Source organism: Cyprinus carpio, chromosome A23 (assembly GCF_018340385.1).
Source record: "Cyprinus carpio isolate SPL01 chromosome A23, ASM1834038v1, whole genome shotgun sequence".
NCBI lineage: Eukaryota > Metazoa > Chordata > Actinopteri > Cypriniformes > Cyprinidae > Cyprinus > Cyprinus carpio.
In genome coordinates this window covers 13,582,626-13,604,679 of record NC_056594.1, presented here as the reverse complement: position 1 = coordinate 13,604,679, position 22,054 = coordinate 13,582,626, and the positions used below count along the sequence as shown (strand labels likewise).

General features: G+C 36.5%; 1 protein-coding gene across 18 annotated transcripts in view; it reads left to right on the top strand.

Annotated features, from left to right (window-relative positions):
• LOC109055269 (basement membrane-specific heparan sulfate proteoglycan core protein-like) overlaps nucleotides 1-22,054 on the top strand; it is a 93,277-nt gene that overhangs the window by 46,645 nt on the left and 24,578 nt on the right. For 10 of the 18 annotated variants that reach the window (XR_006153373.1, XM_042713760.1, XM_042713754.1 and 7 more), the window contains exons 25-50: nucleotides 400-518; nucleotides 692-803; nucleotides 1,072-1,182; nucleotides 2,062-2,186; nucleotides 2,325-2,405; nucleotides 6,354-6,421; nucleotides 6,586-6,650; nucleotides 6,744-6,884; nucleotides 6,964-7,155; nucleotides 7,523-7,558; nucleotides 9,284-9,529; nucleotides 9,834-9,899; nucleotides 10,789-10,872; nucleotides 11,260-11,352; nucleotides 11,436-11,525; nucleotides 11,610-11,840; nucleotides 11,966-12,079; nucleotides 13,367-13,494; nucleotides 13,596-13,682; nucleotides 13,783-13,835; nucleotides 14,196-14,360; nucleotides 14,596-14,706; nucleotides 15,496-15,596; nucleotides 15,750-15,930; nucleotides 18,720-18,779; nucleotides 21,512-21,634. Coding sequence is in view for 17 of the 18 variants with exons in the window: in XM_042713760.1 (XP_042569694.1) it covers nucleotides 400-518; nucleotides 692-803; nucleotides 1,072-1,182; nucleotides 2,062-2,186; nucleotides 2,325-2,405; nucleotides 6,354-6,421; nucleotides 6,586-6,650; nucleotides 6,744-6,884; nucleotides 6,964-7,155; nucleotides 7,523-7,558; nucleotides 9,284-9,529; nucleotides 9,834-9,899; nucleotides 10,789-10,872; nucleotides 11,260-11,352; nucleotides 11,436-11,525; nucleotides 11,610-11,840; nucleotides 11,966-12,079; nucleotides 13,367-13,494; nucleotides 13,596-13,682; nucleotides 13,783-13,835; nucleotides 14,196-14,360; nucleotides 14,596-14,706; nucleotides 15,496-15,596; nucleotides 15,750-15,930; nucleotides 18,720-18,779; nucleotides 21,512-21,634 (2,983 nt within the window). In the remaining variant the exon portion in view is untranslated. The remainder of the gene's footprint in view (nucleotides 1-399; nucleotides 519-691; nucleotides 804-1,071; nucleotides 1,183-2,061; nucleotides 2,187-2,324; nucleotides 2,406-6,353; nucleotides 6,422-6,585; nucleotides 6,651-6,743; nucleotides 6,885-6,963; nucleotides 7,156-7,522; nucleotides 7,559-9,283; nucleotides 9,530-9,833; nucleotides 9,900-10,788; nucleotides 10,873-11,259; nucleotides 11,353-11,435; nucleotides 11,526-11,609; nucleotides 11,841-11,965; nucleotides 12,080-13,366; nucleotides 13,495-13,595; nucleotides 13,683-13,782; nucleotides 13,836-14,195; nucleotides 14,361-14,595; nucleotides 14,707-15,495; nucleotides 15,597-15,749; nucleotides 15,931-18,719; nucleotides 18,780-21,511; nucleotides 21,635-22,054) is intronic. The other 8 variants (XM_042713763.1, XM_042713766.1, XM_042713764.1 and 5 more) reach the window with 5 other exon arrangements.

Sequence of the window (22,054 nt, the reverse complement as noted above, 5' to 3'; positions counted from 1 at the left end):
TAAAATATTATTTTTATTTAAATATAAAAATAATTTTTATTTCATGTCAATTAATTAGACCATCTTTATCGTAACACATTTATATTTCAAATAATTTTTCATTTTAAATGAATAATAATAATACCTTTGTATTTATATTCAAAAATGTATACATTATATCAATATATGTATAATATATATATATATATATATTATATTATATATATATATATATATATATATATATATATATACACACACATACACACACACAGACACATTTTAAATATATATATATATATATATATATATATATATATATATATATATATATATTTTTTTTTTTTTTTAAGGCCATAAAGTGAAACTTGATCTAGCTTGATTTGCTCTATGAATTCCCATTGCCTGTAATCCCCACAGTCTGCATGGAGACGGTCAGATGGACAGCCATGTACTAGAGAGCACCTGCTGATGGCTTTGGCAGATATCAGCGTATTTATGATCAGAGCGACTTATGCAGACAATATGGCTGAGAGCAGGTAACTTTGCACTTTCAATTTTGCTCTTGCTCCTTAATTATACATTGACTCTTGATGTCCTTTATATTTACATCTTCTGGATGGCATCACATTGTCCTGTTTGGCTCCGATCTGTTGCTTAACTGATTTTGTGAACAGGATATTAGTGTTTACTCTCAATCTCTCCTGTTTAGTATCGCCAATATACAAATGGACATTGCAGTGCCCCACTCTACAGGAAACGAGAGGGCTCTGGAGGTGGAGGAGTGCGCCTGTCCTCAAGGATACACAGGACCTTCTTGCCAGGTATATTATGACTTCAAATAGCAACATTCAGTCTGTGTAAACTTGTGTCTGCCTGAATTGATGCAAAAACCTTCACCTTAAGCAGAGGTTTTGCCTGTGAAATTAATAACAGACTTTAATTCATTTTTCTCCAAATGAAAGTTCTTATCAACTCATGGAACACTTTAGCTCTAAAGCTCTGTCAATGAAGAGAATGAATGCAGAGTTTCATAGCTTTGGCATAGACACCTGTGAACCCAGCCACCTCTGACTCAGCCATTGTTTGCAGGACTGTGATGTCGGCTACACCCGTACACCGGGACTTTATCTTGGCACCTGTGAGAAGTGTGACTGCCACGGGCATGCCAGCGGCTGTGACTCAGAGACTGCAGAATGCCTGGTGAGTTAACCTTTGCATTGCAGTGATTATGCTGTTTCTGGATGGTTTATAGAGATTTGTGTGGAGTAGGGATGTGCAAAACAACATAATGTATATTCAAAATTAACTAGTCGGTCAGTTTTCTTTACTAGTTGACTAATCAACTAGTATATAATTAGGCTGGATTTGGGTTCACCTGACCCTAGTTGGACTCGTTTCTTAGCAGGGAGGTGACTTGGGGTGGGCGTGGCTGGGTGCTGCTAAATAAAGCACAAAAAATGACAAGTCAACTAGTCAACCACTGTGAAAATAAAAATCAAGGCAATAAGTCTATAAAAGAAATTAACCTCCATAAACTACTCAGCCTCAGTCATTAACTAGTCAGATGACTGGTCGTTTATTGTGTATAAAATCAAAACCAAAAAATGTATGCAAACAATTTACATAAAAGTTGACTCTTTTTTTTCTTTCTTTCTTTCTTGATCACTGATTATATATTAACTACAAATTACTACTGATTATATTTTTTGCTATGATTTTACTACAACTAGTTGATCCATAATATAATCACCAACTAGCTGACCACTGTAAAAAATTAAATCTAGAAGTATAAAGCTAGAAGTATTAAAGAAAAAAAAAACTCCATCTAATTCATCAAACTAGTCAGCCTGAATAATTAAATTGTCAGTTATTGGATGAATAGTTGACTATTTGACTATCATCAATAAAATCAAAGACCAAAAAATGTATATGAATAAAAAACATAAATTAGTCTTCCTCATTAATCATCTTGTTGATTCTTGGATCACTAGTCAAGAAAGTCTGTATTACAGAAATATATGAGAAAAACACCGCATTCCTAATCTGGAGTGACTGACTACATTTTCCCTTCTGTTTTAGAATTGCCTACATAACACGGTTGGGAGCCGTTGTGAAAACTGCCTCCCTGGTTTCTATGGAAATCCAAGGACTGGTGATCCACAGGCATGTAGACCCTGTCCTTGTCTAGGACACTCCAGTAGCCAGTGAGTTTGCCTTTCTCTATTAACTTTTTCAAAGACATTTTTTTTTCTTTCAGATAAAGAGGTTATACAGTAGATATGCCCTTCAGGCATAACCTATAATTCATATTCATCCAATCTAATAATTTTCTTCTTCCGAAGGCCTTCATCTTGTTACTTGGACTCAGATGGACAGCCCACATGTGAATGTCCTGCTGGTTATACTGGAAGACGCTGTGAAAGGTAAGTGTCTATGGTCCAATGAGAGGGTAAACCTCCCATTCAGTATGCAAGTAAAGCTGGGCTTGGCCAAACTGGTGACGGAGGTGATCGGCATCCCTTTATCTACTGCCAGAAAGCATGCGTCTGTTGCATTCCAGCATCTCTTCAACCATTTGTGATTGAATGGCATTTGTCCATTGGTATGGGAGAAGCAAGCCTTGAATCAGTGCCACCCATACCAAAGTGTCAATGTCTGAAGGCATTTTTGGAGGATTTATAAGTATAAGCAGTGGTGCTTAAAATATTTGTGTATGAAATTGGCACCTTTTTCATGCATAAACGTTTCACTTCTCTACTGTGAGAGAAAAATCCCTTCTTACTGTCAGCAAGGCTGAGATCTCTTTTTGAAGGTGTTGAATTAATTAATTGCATAATGTCAGTGCATCTTTGTAAAGCCTTTGCTGCATTTTGAGCAACTTTTTCTTATCTCAAACTCTTCTTCTAGACATTTGTGGGTCTCTAGGGTTGTTTATGCTTCCCATACTGAAGCATAAACAAGTTGATGACGTGGATTATGGATCCTTGTCACTCGCTCAGAATGCAAAAGCTTTTGGGTGTCTGGGATAAAAAACAAATGGCTTGTATATATATATTTAAATTTGGTTCCAACGTGCCCCGTCTCATTGTGGCTCTCAGCATTTCCAACTGCGGGGACTTCTACCTAGAAGGTTCAAAAGATTTCCTTCCCACTACATGTGATGATGCTTTCTACCTCAGTCCTGGGAAGAGGCAAGCTCTGGATACAACTGACCATAACATTGGTGAATACTTTGATAGAACAGAAGATAGTACTTTTTCAGTACCTGAAAGAACTACAAGATCTTTGCTGTCAACAACTATACGTAGTGTAAATCAACGTTGGACTCGTGGGCCTCCGCGTTACACTCCAAGTCCTGAGGCGAGACAGCAGAGCTTCCAGCTGCTCTTGAGGATGCACACGAATCGCTTCAACCAGCGCCTCAGTATGCTTGAGAGCAACACGCTGGACATAAAAGACAGCCTTGAGAACATGAGGAAACACCAGAGTCACTTCAGCTCTCAACTCAAGACACTAGCCAGTGTTTTGTCTCCAAATCACAGGGAAGACAGAATCAATGAGTTGACCAACAAATACACAGACATTAAAACAAGACTAAGTAAACTAGAACACAAACTTGAGATACTGATCGATGGCTTCACTGCATTAGCACAAGAGTTGGACAAAGTCAAACGTGCACGCCATATGGCACGTCCACCACTGGATCAAAGAGAAATCACTGTGGTTGCTACCACCCAGATTCCATCCTTGACTACTGCTTGGATTACTCGCAGGTTTACCAGCAGATTTCAATCGAGAACTGTTATTCCCAAAACCCTGCCAACTCCACATAGTATCTCCACAACTAACTTTGCAAAAGATGGACTTTCCCAGATGAATGGAAGTTCAGTTAAGAGGCAGGGAAAGTTCTCAACTAAAAGGATCCAACCAATATCAACAAGAGTAGACACTGAAATCAATTTCACATCAAAGGCAGACAACAAACATCATAGTAAATCTTCTAGGAGATCAACAGTTCCCAAAGGTTTTGCCAGCCATCCTCTTACTGCATCCTCTGAAAGGCTTTCAACCTTGGTTACCTCCAATGAAATGCAACAGAATCAACAAAAAAGAAATGCACTCACTACAGTTTCTCTTATACCACGGGCAAGGATTAACAGACAAAATGTAATTTCTCAAAAACACCACAAAAGTGGTCCAAAAGTAAATGGGAAGTCTGCGGAGTCTAAAAAAACTACAAGGAAACATGATCAACCATCCCATTCACCTACAAAGCCCCAAGTTAAAGAAGAATCTGCAACTAAATTTCAGATTCCTCCTCCATCGCATACAAAAATCCCTCAAATTGAAGAATCAGCTAAATCTTCCAAGTCATCAAGCAAACCACAAAAAGGGGCTCGTATTGCTTCAAAAAAATCATCCAAATCTATGAAAACTCAAAGAAATGATTTGGTAGTAAGTGCGTCCAAAAAAGCCACAAACATCAGCAAATCTTCTCACAATATCCAAACAAGGAGAAGACATTCTAAGACTAAATCTTCCAAGCAAAATCAGTTAGTTCTTTCTAATGAAGCGAGAGGTACATCACACTTAAGGTCCAACCAACCTGAGGAGTTTACCTACACAACTGCTTCTAGTAAATCAGCTGACAAGAAAAGATTACACTCCCCTAAACCCAAAGTAAAAACGCCTGCTTCAAGAAAATCAACTCCGAGCAAGAGATCTAACTCCATTAATATTTTAGACTTCATCTTCATGAAGAGTAATGGGGGCCAAAAAACATTAAAAAGATCCATGCCAAAACGAGACGAGAACCTTCATATTGTTCTTGGAAGGCTGGCAATTCCTGTCAAAATCATTCCTGATTACTAAATATTATGGGGATTATTATACCAGTTTATTTAATGTTGGACCTTTTTTCTCTCTTTTAGCCCCCATAGGAACTATGCAGAATGTATTGTGAATGTTCAGGCTTGAGGTTTGAATACAAATTATGATGCAAAAGTGGTATTGCATATCATAATTCTTATAAACCAAGAATGTTGTAAACCAAGCATGTTGTGCCTTGCATTTTTATTTAATGATGTTTCTAATGTTTAGCAGAAGGCCTTTCCTAATTTTTTGCAGAATTGCGGAAATAATGTTTTATTAATATTATGTGATGTCTTGGTTGTACTGTTAATACAATTTTGTCTTCTTAGTAGTCAGACATTATTTTATGTATTTTTATACAATTCTATTAATCTTTATTTATCCACACTGCCTACTCAACTTTATTGTCTTATAAAGTTTTGAACTCCATCAACAAAGAACCTCAATTTGCCCAAATATGGCAAACAATGTATTTTGTATTTTCAGCAGTATACATTTAAAAGGTTTGTTGAAGTAGTGGTGTATTGTATTGAATTCTATTGTAGTGTATTAGTGTATAATGTATTTGTCTGGAGTACCTTGGAACCTCGAGTTATCAGGTAAGACTTTTTGTCAAGCTCCTCAGCTTCCACAAGTTTGGGGATAAGGTGGTTTTACTTGCTTAGACACTTTGATTGGTCCTTTTGGTTGTCTTTGGCTTTATTTCAGCCTGTCAGTTAAGCAAAGTAGTTTTTCAAAGAGAGAAGGAGTGAGAGAGGAGAGAGAAGAGAGTTACTGGCTGTAATTTTTCCATCTCCTGAACTTGGAAGCATGGCATTATGCTATGGATCCTCTGTTATATGTGATCTAATATTTTTGTGGTGGCCATTAAAAGATGCTAATGTCACGGGTTTGCTCTTTTACTTTTCTTGTGGTATGCCAAATGTGAATCTGACAATCAATTACTGCTTGTAAATGTACAAACAATTCATGTCAAGTGTTAAGGATCTACGTTGGATATATCCCAAATTATTTTCTTGATATTGGGTATTATTTGTTATAGAGTATGCCATTGTTTTCAAACATCTTTTTGTCTTATGTTACCTCCACAGCCTCAAGCTCCAGTAACACTTCATTAACCAAACATGAAATGTTCATTTTAATTTTTATCATTAGCATTTAACACACGCACATGTCATGTTTTCTATAGGATATCCCTTTTTGGGATTTACTTTTCCCCAACCTTTTTTTCCCTTCGTGAACCAATTATCTGCACACAAATCAAAGATACTTTATGTTAGTAGTATTAGCTTGTCTGAAAATGTTCAGGAGGTATTTGAAGAAGCTCTATGCATTAATCATATTCTCAAAGAGGTGTGATTCCGTTCATAGCAGTCATAAATCGCTCCTAATGTTTATGGGATGTCCAGTCATGTCTCTGTTAATTCCTAATGTGGTTTCATTTTTACTGCATGACATTTTGAAACTGTTTTTCCAAGGTGTTGTCTGTTTTTCCTCAGATGTGCCCCAGGATATACTGGCAATCCCCAACTTGGACAAAGATGCACTCCAGGCGACGGTAATGGTGGTAATACTGGCAAAGATAATGTTCTGTAGCAACTTTTCCTAAAATTATAAGTAAAAACAAAAATTTAATAATTATAAAATTAAATGAAAATTTCTCCTACATTCAAATACGTTAGCAATATTTTACAAAATTAAATGTGTATTTGAGACAAAATATGTTTGTAGATTGTTACCGCTGTGACCAAAGTGGTAGCGAAGGATGTAGCACAACTGGAATCTGTCGCTGCAAGGTAAGAAAATAAATGTTTGTTTTTTTGTATGTGCGTGTTATTTGCATCACATCTAGGAGAACTCAGTTTTAAAGCGTAATTGTTTCTACTCAGATGAATGTTGAGGGTTCAACATGTTCCACTTGCAAGCAAGGGACCTTCTACCTCAGTCCTGCTAACAAAGATGGCTGTCTGTCCTGCTTCTGCATGGGCGTCACCCAGCAGTGCTCCAGCTCCAGACACTATAGAGATGTGGTAAGGCCTGATGAGTTACACCAGTGTTTTTCCGTCAGTCTGTGTAGGCATATGTTCATTTCCTTCCGTTTTTCTCCAGGTTTCCACCGTTTTTGCCCCTGGAAACAACCAAGGTTTTGCTCTTGTAAACCGCCAGCGCACCAACCGCATTGACAGCGGCTTCTCTGTAGAGCTGTCCACAGATGGAACACAACTCTCCTACACTAACTTTAACTCTCTTGGACAGGAGCCACACTATTGGCAGTTACCCAGCGCTTATCAGGGAGACAAGGTAGAGTCTGTCAGCGTTATGTATTTTATCATTCTTACAAGTCTTTATGTTTGTTTGCCTATGTTCTATCTTGAAGTATCTTCTCCTGCTTTGAGTTCTCTTCAAATGGATTTTTTTCTGCAAATGCATGCTGCCAAGACCTTTTATTTCAAAAATGTACTTAGTCAGGGCAGCTCTTTTACTGCTTAGAAACGTTTTCATAGTGGTTGGAGTCTACACAAAGGCTGTAGTACTAAAGGTACCAGTGTCAACAAGTTGTGTTTGCTTAGGCTTAATTTGACATATGTGTTTTTATTTTTGGACTTTTTCATTGTTTTGGATTTGATACACTGATTTAAGTGTTGCTGAATCTATTTGCCTTTTTTAGAAGTCTTACTCTGCTCGAACTAGACAAGCACACAAGGTAATCCTTGCAGGTTCAGTGAGTGATCGTGTTTGTTGAAAGTGTTTCTGATGTTGGCCTGTCATATTTCTAGAATTAGAATGATGCATGAATGGGTCATCAAAGCATATTTACTCATGTTATTGTTTTATTTTGCCTTGATCGTGATTTGAAATGCATGGGATTTCTTCATAGACACATTCTAACTGCATTTTTAATAACACCATGGGGTCACACTTTTTTTTGTGTGTGATTTTATAATTTATTGAATTATTAAGAATTGAGGGTTTGACATCATACACTCGTAAATGTGGTGTCTGAAAAATGGCATTATCAAAGTCTTAAAGAAAAATGAAATTACTCAAATGAAAGTGGTCAGTGGTGTTTTGCTTGTATTCTCTATGTAGTCTTCAAGCTGTCTAGAAATACAAGTCATACAGAAATGGTACATAAAGAAAAGTTACTAGTTCTTTGTAGTTCATTAGTTTATAATTTAGATTTTGTTTAGATTACAGAAATTGTTTTATTCACAAAACTAGAGAGACTCCCCATGGATAAAGGACCAACTGAGAAGGGATGGCGCTGTATGGCAGCTCATGAATGATATTGGTAAAAGTTCCAAAAGAGCCACTGAGGTATTAGTTCACTTTTACTGTTAGTTCTCACCACTGACCTGAAACCTAGAGGCACTTCAGCAGTGTGACACCCTCCTGTTTCACTTAACTGATGGATATTTCTTTAGCAACAGAATGTACTAAATTTGATCTGAAAGTTGGAACTCAATCTAATCCTTCCATGCTTTTAATAAACTGACTGCTGGAGAGTTTGCACTGAAAATTAAATGCTGGAAAACTCACAGATATGCTGAACTTCCAGTAGAATCAGTGAAGGTCACAAATGTCTTCATGCATTAACTTCACCTGTAGATGTCTGAATTAAAAGCGATAGAACAAAATTTGAGAGAGAAAAAATTGCATTAAAAACAAATTGAGGTTGGAAGATATTTAGCTGTTTATGAGTGACACCACTTAAACGTATGAACACTTGAGGTGAGAGCATACGTGGTATCCTGATTCTTACACTGAGCACTTCCCTGCATGCATTTAATCATCTGTTTGGCTGCATGTCCCATTCTTTCCTCTCAGTTCATTAAAGCTTTGGTACATCTGTCTCTTCATTCTCTCTCTTCGGCTTTGCTTACACTGCACAAAAATCTGGTTTGTTTTTCCAGTCTGATCTATAGAAATGACTGTTCACACTCTACGAGTGATGTTTGATCCATTCATTTGTTCAGACTCCGTGACCATGTGTCTGATCTCATACTTTTTAGCAGTAGTGTTCATTGATTACTATAACAATGAATGTACTGTAGCATCAACCCAAGAGATTTTCTCAAACAATAAACCAGAGGCATTTCACAGTTGTACTGTGTCCAACTGCTAACCCATTCACTGTTTGAGGAAAGAGTGAGCAAAAGTGAATGTACTTGAACATATCTGTAGCTCCAGACATTTTTGTAAACTTTTTCTTTTAAGGGAAAAAAAAATTAATCTGATTTCTAAATGCATCTATTAAAAATCGACTTTTTTTAAATCATGAAAAAAAAAAAAAAAAAACTTCTTTGTTTTTTGCTGTTCAAACTGATGGATGAATTTGAACGTACTAACTCTAATATTTGCTGCCTGTCTGAGCAAAGCCTTTGAGTCTCTATATTTCCCGTTCCATCCGATGTCTTATTCTCACTAGCATCCTGCTGATGAAGTACGCAAACTTGATGATGGAATCTGGGCAATCATCACTAATTTCTCCAATGGGCAGTCTCCCTTCCCTTTCTCTTCATCCTCTCAAACTTCCCATTCTTCATTTGAGGCCCAGAGTTCTCGGTCAAGTGTGCGTGCCCCTTCTTTCCATTCTGGAATAACTTCCTCTTTAAGGGCCTATGAGTCCCATTCAAATATCTCAGGCCATTCCTCTCACCCTGACTCATCTCAGGTACTGTATGCTCTCACTGGTGGCTCTCACGCAGGTTCATGTAAAGATATCTCTAGGGATAGTCATCAATTAGTCATTCAAAGACAGACTAACTGGCTAGTGACTAGTTTTAGATTTGTCCATTGCATTGTCCTGTGCTGTTTTGAGCATCTCACATTGTTTTAAAGGCATATAAACAGTTAGTCAACTTGTCATTCATGCGTTAGCTAGTAGCTTAGCACTTCCCTAGTTTATGCTAGTAAACATTTTCTTGTATACACAAAGTTATGTTGTTTGATTTTGGTTTGGATGTTGGTCTTATCAGCAGGTGGAACAGGGAAAAAACACTGTTGGTCTTCCTAGGGGTCATCGTCCTGGCCCTTCTAACAAGGTAGTCACCAGTGACAGTCATGGAAAAAGTGTCACCCTTTTCTGGTAAAACCAAAATGAAACCTAAGAAGGTCACAGTCTAGGATAAGTTGAATTTACACTACCATTCAAAAGTTTGGGTTCATTAAATAGATTTTTTTTTTTTTTTTTAAATAAATTAATTTTTTCAGTCAGCAGGAACACATTAAATTGATCGAAAGTGACATTAAAAAGTGTTTGTTTCCACCAAAAAAATATATATTTAGCATCACAACGGATTACAGCATTAATAATAAATATTTCTTGGGCACCAAATCAGCATATTAGAATGATTTCTGAAGGATCATGTGAGACTGAAAAGCAAAGTAATGGCTGCTGAAAATTCAGCTTTGCATGAGAGGAGAGAGTTTTAAAATATATTAATATAGAAAACATTTTAAATTGAATAAGATTTCACAGTATTACTGCTTGTGTTTTGACTGTATTTATTCATCAAATAAATGCAGCCTTAGTGTAAGTAAGAGATTTCTTTCAAAAACATTGAAAAATTGTACCAACCTCAAACTTTCGAACAGTGTGTCTTAGAGGTTAATGTTCAACAAAGTATGACTGGAGGATTAGGTCATCTACTTATATAGGAAAGTATGCAAAAGCTAGTTAAGGATTAGTGATCAAAGGGTGGATTTTACCTGTTGGTATAGCTTAATTAGACTTTTTTTTTGTGTGCATAAAATAGTAAACCAAACTCAATTTCCAACTCTTCTTATTTTATTGTAAGAATTTTTAATGAAGTAGTTGAAGTTAGTCAGTGACTGATAGGAATAGATTTCTTTTCTATCATACTTTCCTCTGCTTTGCTTATCTGCTAATTTTTTCTTCATCCACGTCTTTTCCTTCTGCCTGCGCTCCAGTATGTTTTGGTCTACAATGGTTTCAGCTTGCTCCCAGATGATGTGCTCTTCTGGCAGCTCCCGGAGCAGTTTAAAGGGGATCAGGTAAACACATGGATGGGTTCAGGCCTGCCTACCGCTGATCCCCCAGGTTGTCTGATCCACATTAGACATTACTGAACCACTACGTCAGCCAAAGGTGGAATCGATGGGCAAGCCAAAACATCACTTATTAGTCTAAACCAACCAACCTGGTGTATCTAATCACATCATGTCTAGAGCATTTATTACTGCGGTGCTGACAGTAAGAAGTACTGCTGTGGAATTAAGGGTAGAGGTTCATATCTGAGAATTTTATTTGTTTAACTGATGTTTTGGTAACCTTTGAGTAACGTTGGTTTAAAAAATGTCAAACATTCCCATGCTGTACTTTATATCAATGCTTTTTTTGATTAGAAGCTAACAATAATTGTGTTTTTGATTCTTATTTAGATTGGTGCATATGGTGGAAAGCTGAAATACACCATCTCCTATGTGCCAGGACCCCGAGGTTCTCCAATAGAAGATGCTGATGTTCAGATCATTGTAAGTATGATAGCAGATGTTACATGCATGTTATAGGCGTTCTTTTAAGGTTTGACCACTGTTGGTCATCACTATTTCTACAGGGTAATGACATCACGCTGGTGGCACGGCAACCATGGAGAAGGGGGCATGGAGCCAGAGAGTCACAGAACTTTGAGATTGTTTTCAGAGAGGTGAGAACCCATTCATCCATACTGTCATTCATATTGAAGCAAGATATGCGGTTTAGCATGACATGGATAATTTCTTGTCTGTAGGAACACTGGCAGCGTCCCGATGGCATGCCGGCAACCCGGGAACACCTGATGATGGTGCTCGCGGACCTAGATGACATCTTGATCCGTGCCTCGTATCACACAGAGATGCGCTCATCCAGTATTTCAGGGGTCCGCATGGATATCGCTGTGCCTGAGTACACTGGCCTGGCCCAGGCTTTGGAGGTGGAGCAGTGCCAGTGTCCTCCTGGTTACCATGGTCTGTCCTGCCAGGTAGGAACAATGCAGCTTTGTTCTGTGACCAACTAGATGAATTGTAAAGGCTTGCTTCCATGCAGTGATGATGATGACAGTATTACTCAGTCCAGACTTCTGTTCGTTGTCTATGTGTTCTGTAGGACTGCGCTCCTGGATATACTCGCACAGGAGGGGGCTTGTACCTTGGCCACTGTGAGCCATGTGAATGTAATGGCCACACAGACTCCTGTCACCCAGAGACTGGCATCTGCACGGTACGAAGCTTCACCAACAGAAGTGTGTCCCAGAATGTTTTAAAGGGATAGTTCACTCAAAATTGAAAATTATGTCATTAATTACTCACCCTCATATCATATCAAGACCTTCGTTCATCTATAGAACACAAATATTTTTGATGAAATCCGAGAGCTTTCTGACCCTGCATAGACAGCAATGGAATTGACAATTTCAAGGAAGGCCCAGAAGTGTAGTAAGGACATCATTAAAATAGTCCATGTGACATCAGTGGTTCAACCGTCATTTTATAAGCTACGAGAATACATTTTGTGCGCAAAGAAAATAAAAATAAAAAACTATCCCATGCAATCCCATTCATAATAGAGTGTTGCTCTCCCTTTAACAGCTCGTCAACTTGAACAGTACAGTATACCAAATATATGCCTTTATATAATACAATAATACAAAATATAATACAGTAAAACAATTGAATAAATATTTAAATTATCTCAAATTGAATGAAATTGAATCTAAAATTGAAAATTCCTTTTTTTTTATGCAATTGAACTATTTTTTATTAAATATAATTTCATTCATTTAATTTTACAATTGTATCTAAAAAGTGTTATATACTATAAATATTTAAAACAATATTAATTGCATCATAACTAGATTTAAGAACAAATTAACATTCCTTTTACTCACACTTACAAGTTTAAACAGATTAAACATGTAAACGAAATAATATAATTACATTGCATGGTAAGGAAATAAATCATTTAGTCAGCTTGAGCAGTATGGTATACCTATGTATTTCTTTATAATATAGAATACAATAAAACATAAGTAACACAATAAATGCAATAAATTAATATAAAATGATTAATCATTATGTTCTTAAATAATATTTAAACAAATTGAATTTCATCCAGAAGTAATATCTAAAAAGTATATACATTATACATTGTATAAATATTTTAAATAAATAAATAAATAAATATTGTTTTTACTCACCCACATAAATTAAATAAATATTTAAACAAAATTATTTAATTTACAACCTAAATAATAGTTTAAATAATTTTATTAATAAATTATTAAATATTAAAAAGTTGATTATATCTATAATACATTTTTTAAATTATGTTTAATTATATTTAAACAAATATTATTTATACAAAATATTATAGTCTAATCTAAAATGATCAAAAAAATTGTATTATAGATTGAATAAATATTATAAACTAACTGAAATCAATCAACATATACATTGCCTTTACTCAGCCTCATAAAAGTAGTCCATAACACAACTTTTTGATCCGTAGAACTGCCAACACAACACCAAGGGTGAGCTCTGTGAACAGTGTGCTGACGGCTTCTTTGGAGATCCAACTGCTGGAACCCCTGAGGACTGCCAAGCATGTGCCTGCCCCGGCACTGACCCTGACAACCAGTTAGTCTTAACATATACACCTTACCTGACCCTGCCAGCTCCTGTTTTCACAATATCTGCCTCACTTGCAGGAAGGATTTTAATAGTCATTTTATGTGTAGGTTCTCTCGTACCTGTGAAAGTCTGGGTAACGGAGGCTACCAGTGCACTGCCTGTCAACCCGGCTACACCGGCCAGTATTGTGAACAGTAAGCTCATGCTTCCTATACTGTTAAAATAGAATTTCAGTTGTTTAGATGCTATTATTGTCATCAGAATTTTTTATGTGATACTCTTCTTTCTTCATAGCTGTGCGCCTGGTTATGTTGGAAATCCACAAGCAAGAATCCCCTGCCGTAGTGGTATCTATTCATTTACTATACTTTTATTGACCCCATGAAATCAAAAATGGAGGTTTTTCGGTCCAAGTCTAGCATCTATTATACTAGTGAACTTATGAAAGTTGACTAAATTATGCATATGTACACACATATACTCACAATACCACTTTGGAAACCAGTAGAAAATTGACTAATTGGCAGTTTAAAAAAGGGGGATGAGCCTTTTCTGCCCTAACTTCCTGTTTCAAATTGATATTACATCAACACAGAAATAAAAAAATTCTTGAATTGATTTCATGGGGCATATTTATGGGCTTCTGCATTTGTAAAACAGCTTTTCCATTGGACAGATTCTAAGACAGTGTGTTTGTATGTCATCAGCTGCTGCGTCTCTGGTGGTGAAGGTGATTCCAGAAAGGGTTCAGGTGGCGCAGGGAATCCCAGTCACTCTCAGGTGCCAGGTGTCTGGATATCCACCACACTATTTCCACTGGTCCCGTGAGGATGGACGCCCAATCTCCAGCACAGCAGAGAGACGCAGACAAGGTACATTCCCTGCCCACATTCCTACAAGCATGTTCAGATGACTAGTACAGGATCTCTCAAGACGTCATAAATAAATCCCCTGGAGAAACCAAGCATCGAAAATAGAATCGAATGCTCTGTTTCATATTGCATATATACTTTGTGGATAAGCAAGCACCTTTATGCATTGCGACCAAGTCCAAGGTTAAAAATACAGTAAAAACTGTGATATTAACCTTTTCATTCCATGTCGTAGGAGAGGAGTTGCATTTCCCCAGTGTGCGGCCTAGTGATGCTGGCATTTACATCTGCACCTGCCGAGACCAGCGCAGCTCCAATAGAAGCAAAGCAGAGATTGTTGTTACAAGTAAGGCGTTTTTTTTTTTTTTTATCACCATAAAAAACACAATATGCATGCTGTTCTAGTCTTTTACTTTGCATGGATTTAATGTATGTCAGCACAAAATAAATTTTACAATTAGTTTTTAAAGGTTGCTTTTGTTTTACCCTCAAGTTGCATTTACAGTAGAACAAAAATCTGGTTGGGATTGAACATATTTGTAAATTCGGATAATGTTTAAGTATGTACTGTAGACATTTGATGAAACAAGAATGAATTTTATGATATCGAGTCTTTTAGTGTTCTCAGATTTATTTTAGTATATTATATTGTTAATGTTTAGATTTTATTTTTATAATATTTTATTGTATTTACATTCTGTTTGTCTTATGATTATTATCGATTAATCACATCCAAAATAAAAGTTTTGTTTACATAATATATGTGTGTATACTGTGTATATTTATTATGTATATATAAATACACACACATGCATGTATATATTTAAGAAGAATATGTTATGTTTATATATTAAATATATTTATATATAATATAAAATATAAGAATATAAATGTATATACATGTAAATATTTTCTAAATATATAATTTATGTGTGTGTATTTATATATACATAATAAATATACCCTGTACACATACATATATTATGTAAACAAAACTTATTTTGGATGTGATTAATCGTGATTAATCATTTGACAGCCCTAATGTTAATGTTTAGATTTTATTTTTATAATATTTTATTGGGGACACATTGGTCAAAGTACAAAAACATTTTTCTTTCTTGATTTCCCACACCAGCCTTACCATCCAAACCGATTGAGGTCTTTATTGAGGAGCCCAAACAACAGAGGTTGAATGTGGGATCTACAGTGAGCTTCATCTGCACAGGCAAAAGCAAGGTATGAATGTCATCCACGCACACATCTATCACAGACATAATCTTAGCCTCCCTGACTGCCGAAACAGATGGGACAGAGAGAGAGAGTAGGATTTGGCTGTGTGTATGAATGACTGTAAGTGAAAATATTTGAGGACATGTGCTTCTCTCGTAGCTGCCAGCGTACACCCTGGTTTGGACCCGCAAAGGCATCGGCAAGCTGCCTAACCGGGCCATGGATTTCAATGGAATCCTGACCATTCAGAATGTGCAGCCTGAGGACGCAGGCATCTATGTTTGCACGGGCTCCAATATGCTTGGCATGGATGAGGGCACAGCCAGGCTCTTTTTCCCAGGTTTGTGATTGGCACCACATCCTCTAAACCTCCCTGCCTTTTAGTTTTTCAGTCTTTCTCAAGTTGCACGTGCCTCTTTGCTTTCCTTCTTTGCCCCATTTTTGTGCATTGTGTTGTTTGTGCAAAATTCTGCTTTGTCTTATGGATAACAGCATGGCTAACTCTTCTTTTTGTGTTTAAATTATTGCATTAATCAAAAATACTGCTTTTTGATTACTTGAGTTTTTTTTCAATTATACTGATTTTTGATTACTTTTGATTTTTTTAGTGTTAAATATTTTCGAAAGGCTTTTTGTTTTGGCTTTTTAATTTATTTAAGAAATAAGATATATTGCATTTTGTACTGCAATCACTAAATCTCAGAAAATACATCTTCAATCAAGTCTAATCCAGCACCTGAAATAATTAGTTTTTCTTGATACAAATTCACAATCATTTTTTTTTTCATACTCACAAATGGTGTTGCAAGCTAAAATCTTGAGCAAAAAGTTGAAGCAGTTTTGGGTCATGAATATTAGAAACACAGATGATGCTCATTTTGTTATGTGACTCACATATTAAAGCAGGTGTACAAAACACACTCAGCATTTTAGTCGTATTAAACGTTTGATATACAAAATATTATGCAATTGCACAATGAAACATGAGCCCAACAAATTTTGTGCAAACCGTTCATAAAATATTTTTTTATGTAAATCGTTGTATTCAGTTCAGTGATACATCAGAAAAATTTGAGGAATGATTTACACAGAAATTGTAATTTGTATACTGACATTCTTCATGAAACATGAGCAAAAAATTCTGTGCAAGACTTTTGTAAAATATTTGACACAAATCGTTACATTGCATTAAAAATAAAAATGGAAATAAAAATGGATTTATGTATTATTTGTAAAGACATTTGTTCTAATTGTGTCTAATGGATAAGGCCTAGTTATTTTACTAACCTCCAGACTAATATACATTATATTCATGCATAGTGTTCTTAGTAGCGGTCAGTGAAATCAGCTGCGGGTGTCATTGGGTGTTGTCATGGTGGTGGTTCTGTGTCAGTCTTCTTACTTGTGGGGGATTTGTGTCTTAATTTCCGGGAATGTTTACTGTCATTTCCCTCCTGCGGTGGTCTTTTGGGCATATGTGGTTTATGAGGTAGGGAGGTGTCATAAATACTGGGACTCTTCAGCCAGAAGTACTGCAGGAACAATCCCGTTCCTGACTCCAAGATGTGATTCCACCTCTATTTTGTCATGGAAATGTTCTTCAGTTTTGTATTTGAAAATGGTGCTATTAATAATGCAGTTGTTGGAATGTTGACGTTTTCCATGAGTGTCATGTTTTCCATTTCCTTTTTGGTCATCTAAATAGATTGGAAACTGCCAGTAGTTTAGGCAGTGTGAGATTTTTTTTTTTTTTTCATGATATATATTATGTTCCAGCATTTCAAATGCAAACATTTCTGAACAGGTTTTGTAAACTCAATTATATTTAGTAGTAATTAGAGCCATTTCATAGATAATGCCTTCCAAATGTTACCAACAGTGATGTGTGCTGTAGTTACTGCTCAGAACTTAATTTCATATTCGTTTTGACTGGTTTGACAAACTACTGTAAAAACAAAAATTTGGTTTACATTTACAAACACAGCGCGTAATATAATGGAAATTATGTTTGTTAACTAAGGTTTTATGTGAATGTTATAACAGATTTCAAATATTTTTGCATTGTTTTTGTTGTTATTCATTATGTATGTTTTGCACTTGAATGGTGCTTTCTTTTCTTTTCTTTTTTGATTTTTCTTTTTAATCAAGCATGTAGGTATATTCAGTTATTTCAATAATTAAAATAATATTTAATTTTGTACATTATGAATTGGTGCTGTATCTTGAAAAAATATGTTTTTTGCATAATGATTTCATTGTATTTGATTTGTCTAAACTGTGAAATGTATGTACAAGTTACTCTTTAAATGGTGAACATATTAAAAGAAAAACAGATAAAACACTATCGCTCCATGGAATGAAAGTGAAACTGAAATCCTAAGAAAGACATTTATCAATCACAAGCTGTATTCAATGAAAATACATTATGAATGCTTATATCGAGGTAAAGCTTTTACATATGTTGTGTTCTGATACTAACCTGCATGCTTTGATTTAATCTGAGTGCTGTTTCCTCCACTCTTTTTTAATTACACAGACAGTGTGCTTACCTTACACTCAATTTGAAATGTCTTCTAAATGTGCATTGATTTTTTTTCACTATGAAAACTCAATGCAGTCTTTGATTCCCAGTGGGGCAAACTAATGCTTGCCATTTTACAGCATCTATTCTTAATGAACTTTTCTACCATTGACTCTAATCTCAAATGACAGGTACTTTAAATCAATGATACTGGAGCATAATGGTGTAGTCGGGAAGAACTTCATATACCTTTCTAAAAATTTGAGACATACTGTTGTAATTAGTATATGAATGATATCAACCTCAGGCATTTTGAGAGATATTTGTAAAGCCACCTGTTAAAACATTATTTACTTTCATGGAAATATAAGATGTAAGCTTGCGGAAACTCATCTAGAGATAATTTAGTCCCCACCTATTAAAGTATAATTTCACAGCAGAAGAAATGAAAGCCATTGTGCACAAGTTCTGGAGCTCAAAAGTTTTGAAGTCTCTGAGTTGAGTGGCATATGCTTTAAATCACATTGAAATGCGAAGCACCAGTGTGCCACTCTCACTGAACCTTCTGAAGACTCACTTGACAGTATCTGCCTGTCCATCATTCACAGAGGCTTCTAAGTCACAGATGTTTTACACAGCGTATGAGATGTCTGAAGGACATAGAAAGCGTAAGTCCACATGGTTCTTTCCGTCCATGCCTGAAAGGACCCGTTTCTTTCACGCATGCAACCTTCACACTCTGCATGTTTTTGCCATCTCAAGTAGTGCCCAGGTACAACCAAACTACGAGCACTGTCCTAATTTAAAAAAATAATAAAAAAAAACTTTTTAACCACCACACTTTTAAAGATATTATTTATTTTTCTCAATCCTGTTTATTACCATGTTTTGCTCACATAATGTACATGTGTTGAGTTGGACACAGTGGTGTTACTTGATCTGGCTAAGCTTTCATGGCTCATATGGGTCCATTGAAACAGTGAAGCTGCATGTTTGCACACATTGGGACTTCTCTCTGTTGCTGAAGTGTGTCTTGTATGATACTTATTTTATTACTAATTGTTCTTTAACACTGAGATTTCTTGGTACTCGAGGCCAGTTCAGTGTCAAATTGGTAAGGTTAATTCTGTTTACCTGTTCTTGTTGATATATGTAACCAAACCACCAAACATCACACTTGTTACTTAACAGAGAGGGGTCCCCCGCACATTTCATCAGCCCAGTATCATGCTTTTGATATGCAAGACTATGTTGAGGTATATCAGATATCAAATAACATACTTTTTTTTTTCAAAGATCATACGGTGTCTCATTTATAATGGTCATCACTCATGCGTACATGTCCAGTCCACTTAACTTGGCTCTCTCAATTTTTTTAAGACACCATTTAAAAGATGGATTCACTTTAGTATGAATTTACATGGTTTATGGTGATCGATGGATAGGCAGATAAATAGTTGGTTAGATAGATATCACAGGGGTGAGTAGATAGATTGGTAGAGAAATGGTAGATAGGGAGTGGGTAAATAGATAGTGTACAAGTGGGTGGATATATGGATAGAATAGATGAACAGGGTGGATAGATAAACACATGGGTTTATGTATAGACAGAAATTTGGGAGGGTAGAAAGATAAGTTGATGAATAGGTGACTAAAGGTGTGGATAGTTGAAGTGGTGCATAGATGTATAGACAGATAGATGGGTGGGTAGGTTGATGGATTGAGTAGATTGAGTAGGTTTGGGCAGATGAATTGAAAAATAGATGGTTTTATAGATGGGTGTATAGATGTGTAGATAATAAGTGGGTATGTAGATGGTTGGGTGGGTAGATTAGATGGATAAATTAGTAAATTGGGTGAGGATGAGTTGAAAAATAGATGGTTGGGCAGACAGATGTGTAGACAGAGATGCATGGGTGAACAGATGGTTGGAGACAGATTGGTTGGAAATGGTTGGAGACAGGTTGATTGACAGATGGAGACATAGATGGATTATTATTACATAGATGAAAGTGGGTGGGTAGATGGATGAGGTGAAAGCTTGGTAGATAGACAGCTATTTGGTTAGGTAGATAGATGTGGAGATGTATAGACAGAAGGGTGGGTAAATAGACATGAGCAGATGGAAAAGATAGGGTAAATAGATGGAATGGGTAGACAAATGGATAGCTGAGTAGGAAGATAGATGGTTTATACAGAGATGGGTTGGTAGATGGATAAATGAGTAGACGGGTAGGATTGGGTATAGATAGATGAGTTGAAAAATGGGTGAGTAGGCAGTTTTGTGTTTGGGTTGCTAGATGTGTAGACAGCTAGATGGTTGGGTGAATGGATAGCTATGTAGACCGGTAGATGGAAGAGTTGAAAATAGATGGGTGGCTAGACAGCTAGATGGTTGGGTGGATAGATGCGAAGATGTATAGGCAAGGGTAGGTAGACAGACATGAGTAGATGGATAAGATTGGGTAAACATGGTTTGGTCAATGGATAAGTTGAAAAATAGATGGGTGGGTAGACATGGATAGTTGATTAGGTAGATGGTGTAAACAGTGATGGGTGGGTTGATGAGTGGATGAATAAAGGGGTAGGTAAACTGCTATATGGTTGAGTTGGGTGAGTAGACAGCTAGATGGTTGGTTGGTTGGTTGGTTGGTTGGATAGATGTGGAAACTGTTAGATGGGTGGGTAGATCTACATGTAGATCTCAAAATGCATGGAAAAAAGTACTTTTCTAAATTATGGACCAAAATAAGAACTCTATTTGTGAAACCAACATGGAAAAAGTAATGCTCTAAATACCAAGGCAGCTAAATGAGCACCGTTCAGTCACTGAGAAGCAGACCGGAGCTTAACACAGGGTTTACAGTACACAGACCAGTAGTCCACCCTTGGTGAAAGAAAGCTTTCTTTTGCTCTGTTGCTCTGGAATCCCTATAGATCGAGGGCTTGGCGTCTAGCCGAGTTGGCACAGACAGCAGTGAGGGCCTTGCCCTGCCAAACCCCGTCTGCCACTTCTCATCTCCTCAAGCTGGCTGCCAAGAGACATGATTTGACCATCAGCTCTGGCAACCAGACACACGCTGCATACGCTGTCACACCACTATTACTTCATAAACACTCTCACAAACAGACCTTTCCCAAATGTATAACAGTTTTAACTGTTTTTAGTGCTTATAATAGAGACCACACAGCAAGATAAATGTGAAAAAAACATGATCAATTACTTAGCATGACATTTCATAGCATTTAGACCATGAATGAGAAATCCATTTCACTGAAAAGGTTCTTGATCTCTTGCGTCGTCGAGAGAGGGTAAGGTCTGTTCTGAATAGGCATTATCTATAATGACTGGTACTCCAGTTTGAAGTGTCCTACTAAACTGGTTTCTACCTCACTGTAGCTACTGAAGGGGCCCAGCCGGTGGCCACTGTAAAACCATCTGTGCTGACAGTCCAACAGGGCCAGCGGGCAGAGTTCCGCTGCACAGTGACCGGCAACCCCACCCCTGCTGTGGAATGGATAGGTGAGCCGATCTACATTTGAGAATATAAGTTTATATATTTATTTGTGGACACCATGATCATGCCAAATAGGACATGGTTATAGGACGTGTGATCTTATATTGGCCCTAGAACAGCATTCCTGCAAAAGAAGACCTTTGTGAAAAAGAAGTACACTTCAGCATACTTCTTATGGGAAAAAATACTTTAAAAGAATATACTTAAGTGTGCATTGAATGCAATGTTTTCCGACACCTACTGTAGTTGCAGTTAAATGAAAAGTATTAGATTAAATGCGATTTGATTAACTTTTTGACCTACTTAATTAGTACCTCTTTATATGTAATTTCATAATTCCATTGAAATATGGTTGAAGTGTGTTAAGTTTCAAGGAAATTGCAATTATTTAATATTGAATAACACATGACATTTAAAATGATAAA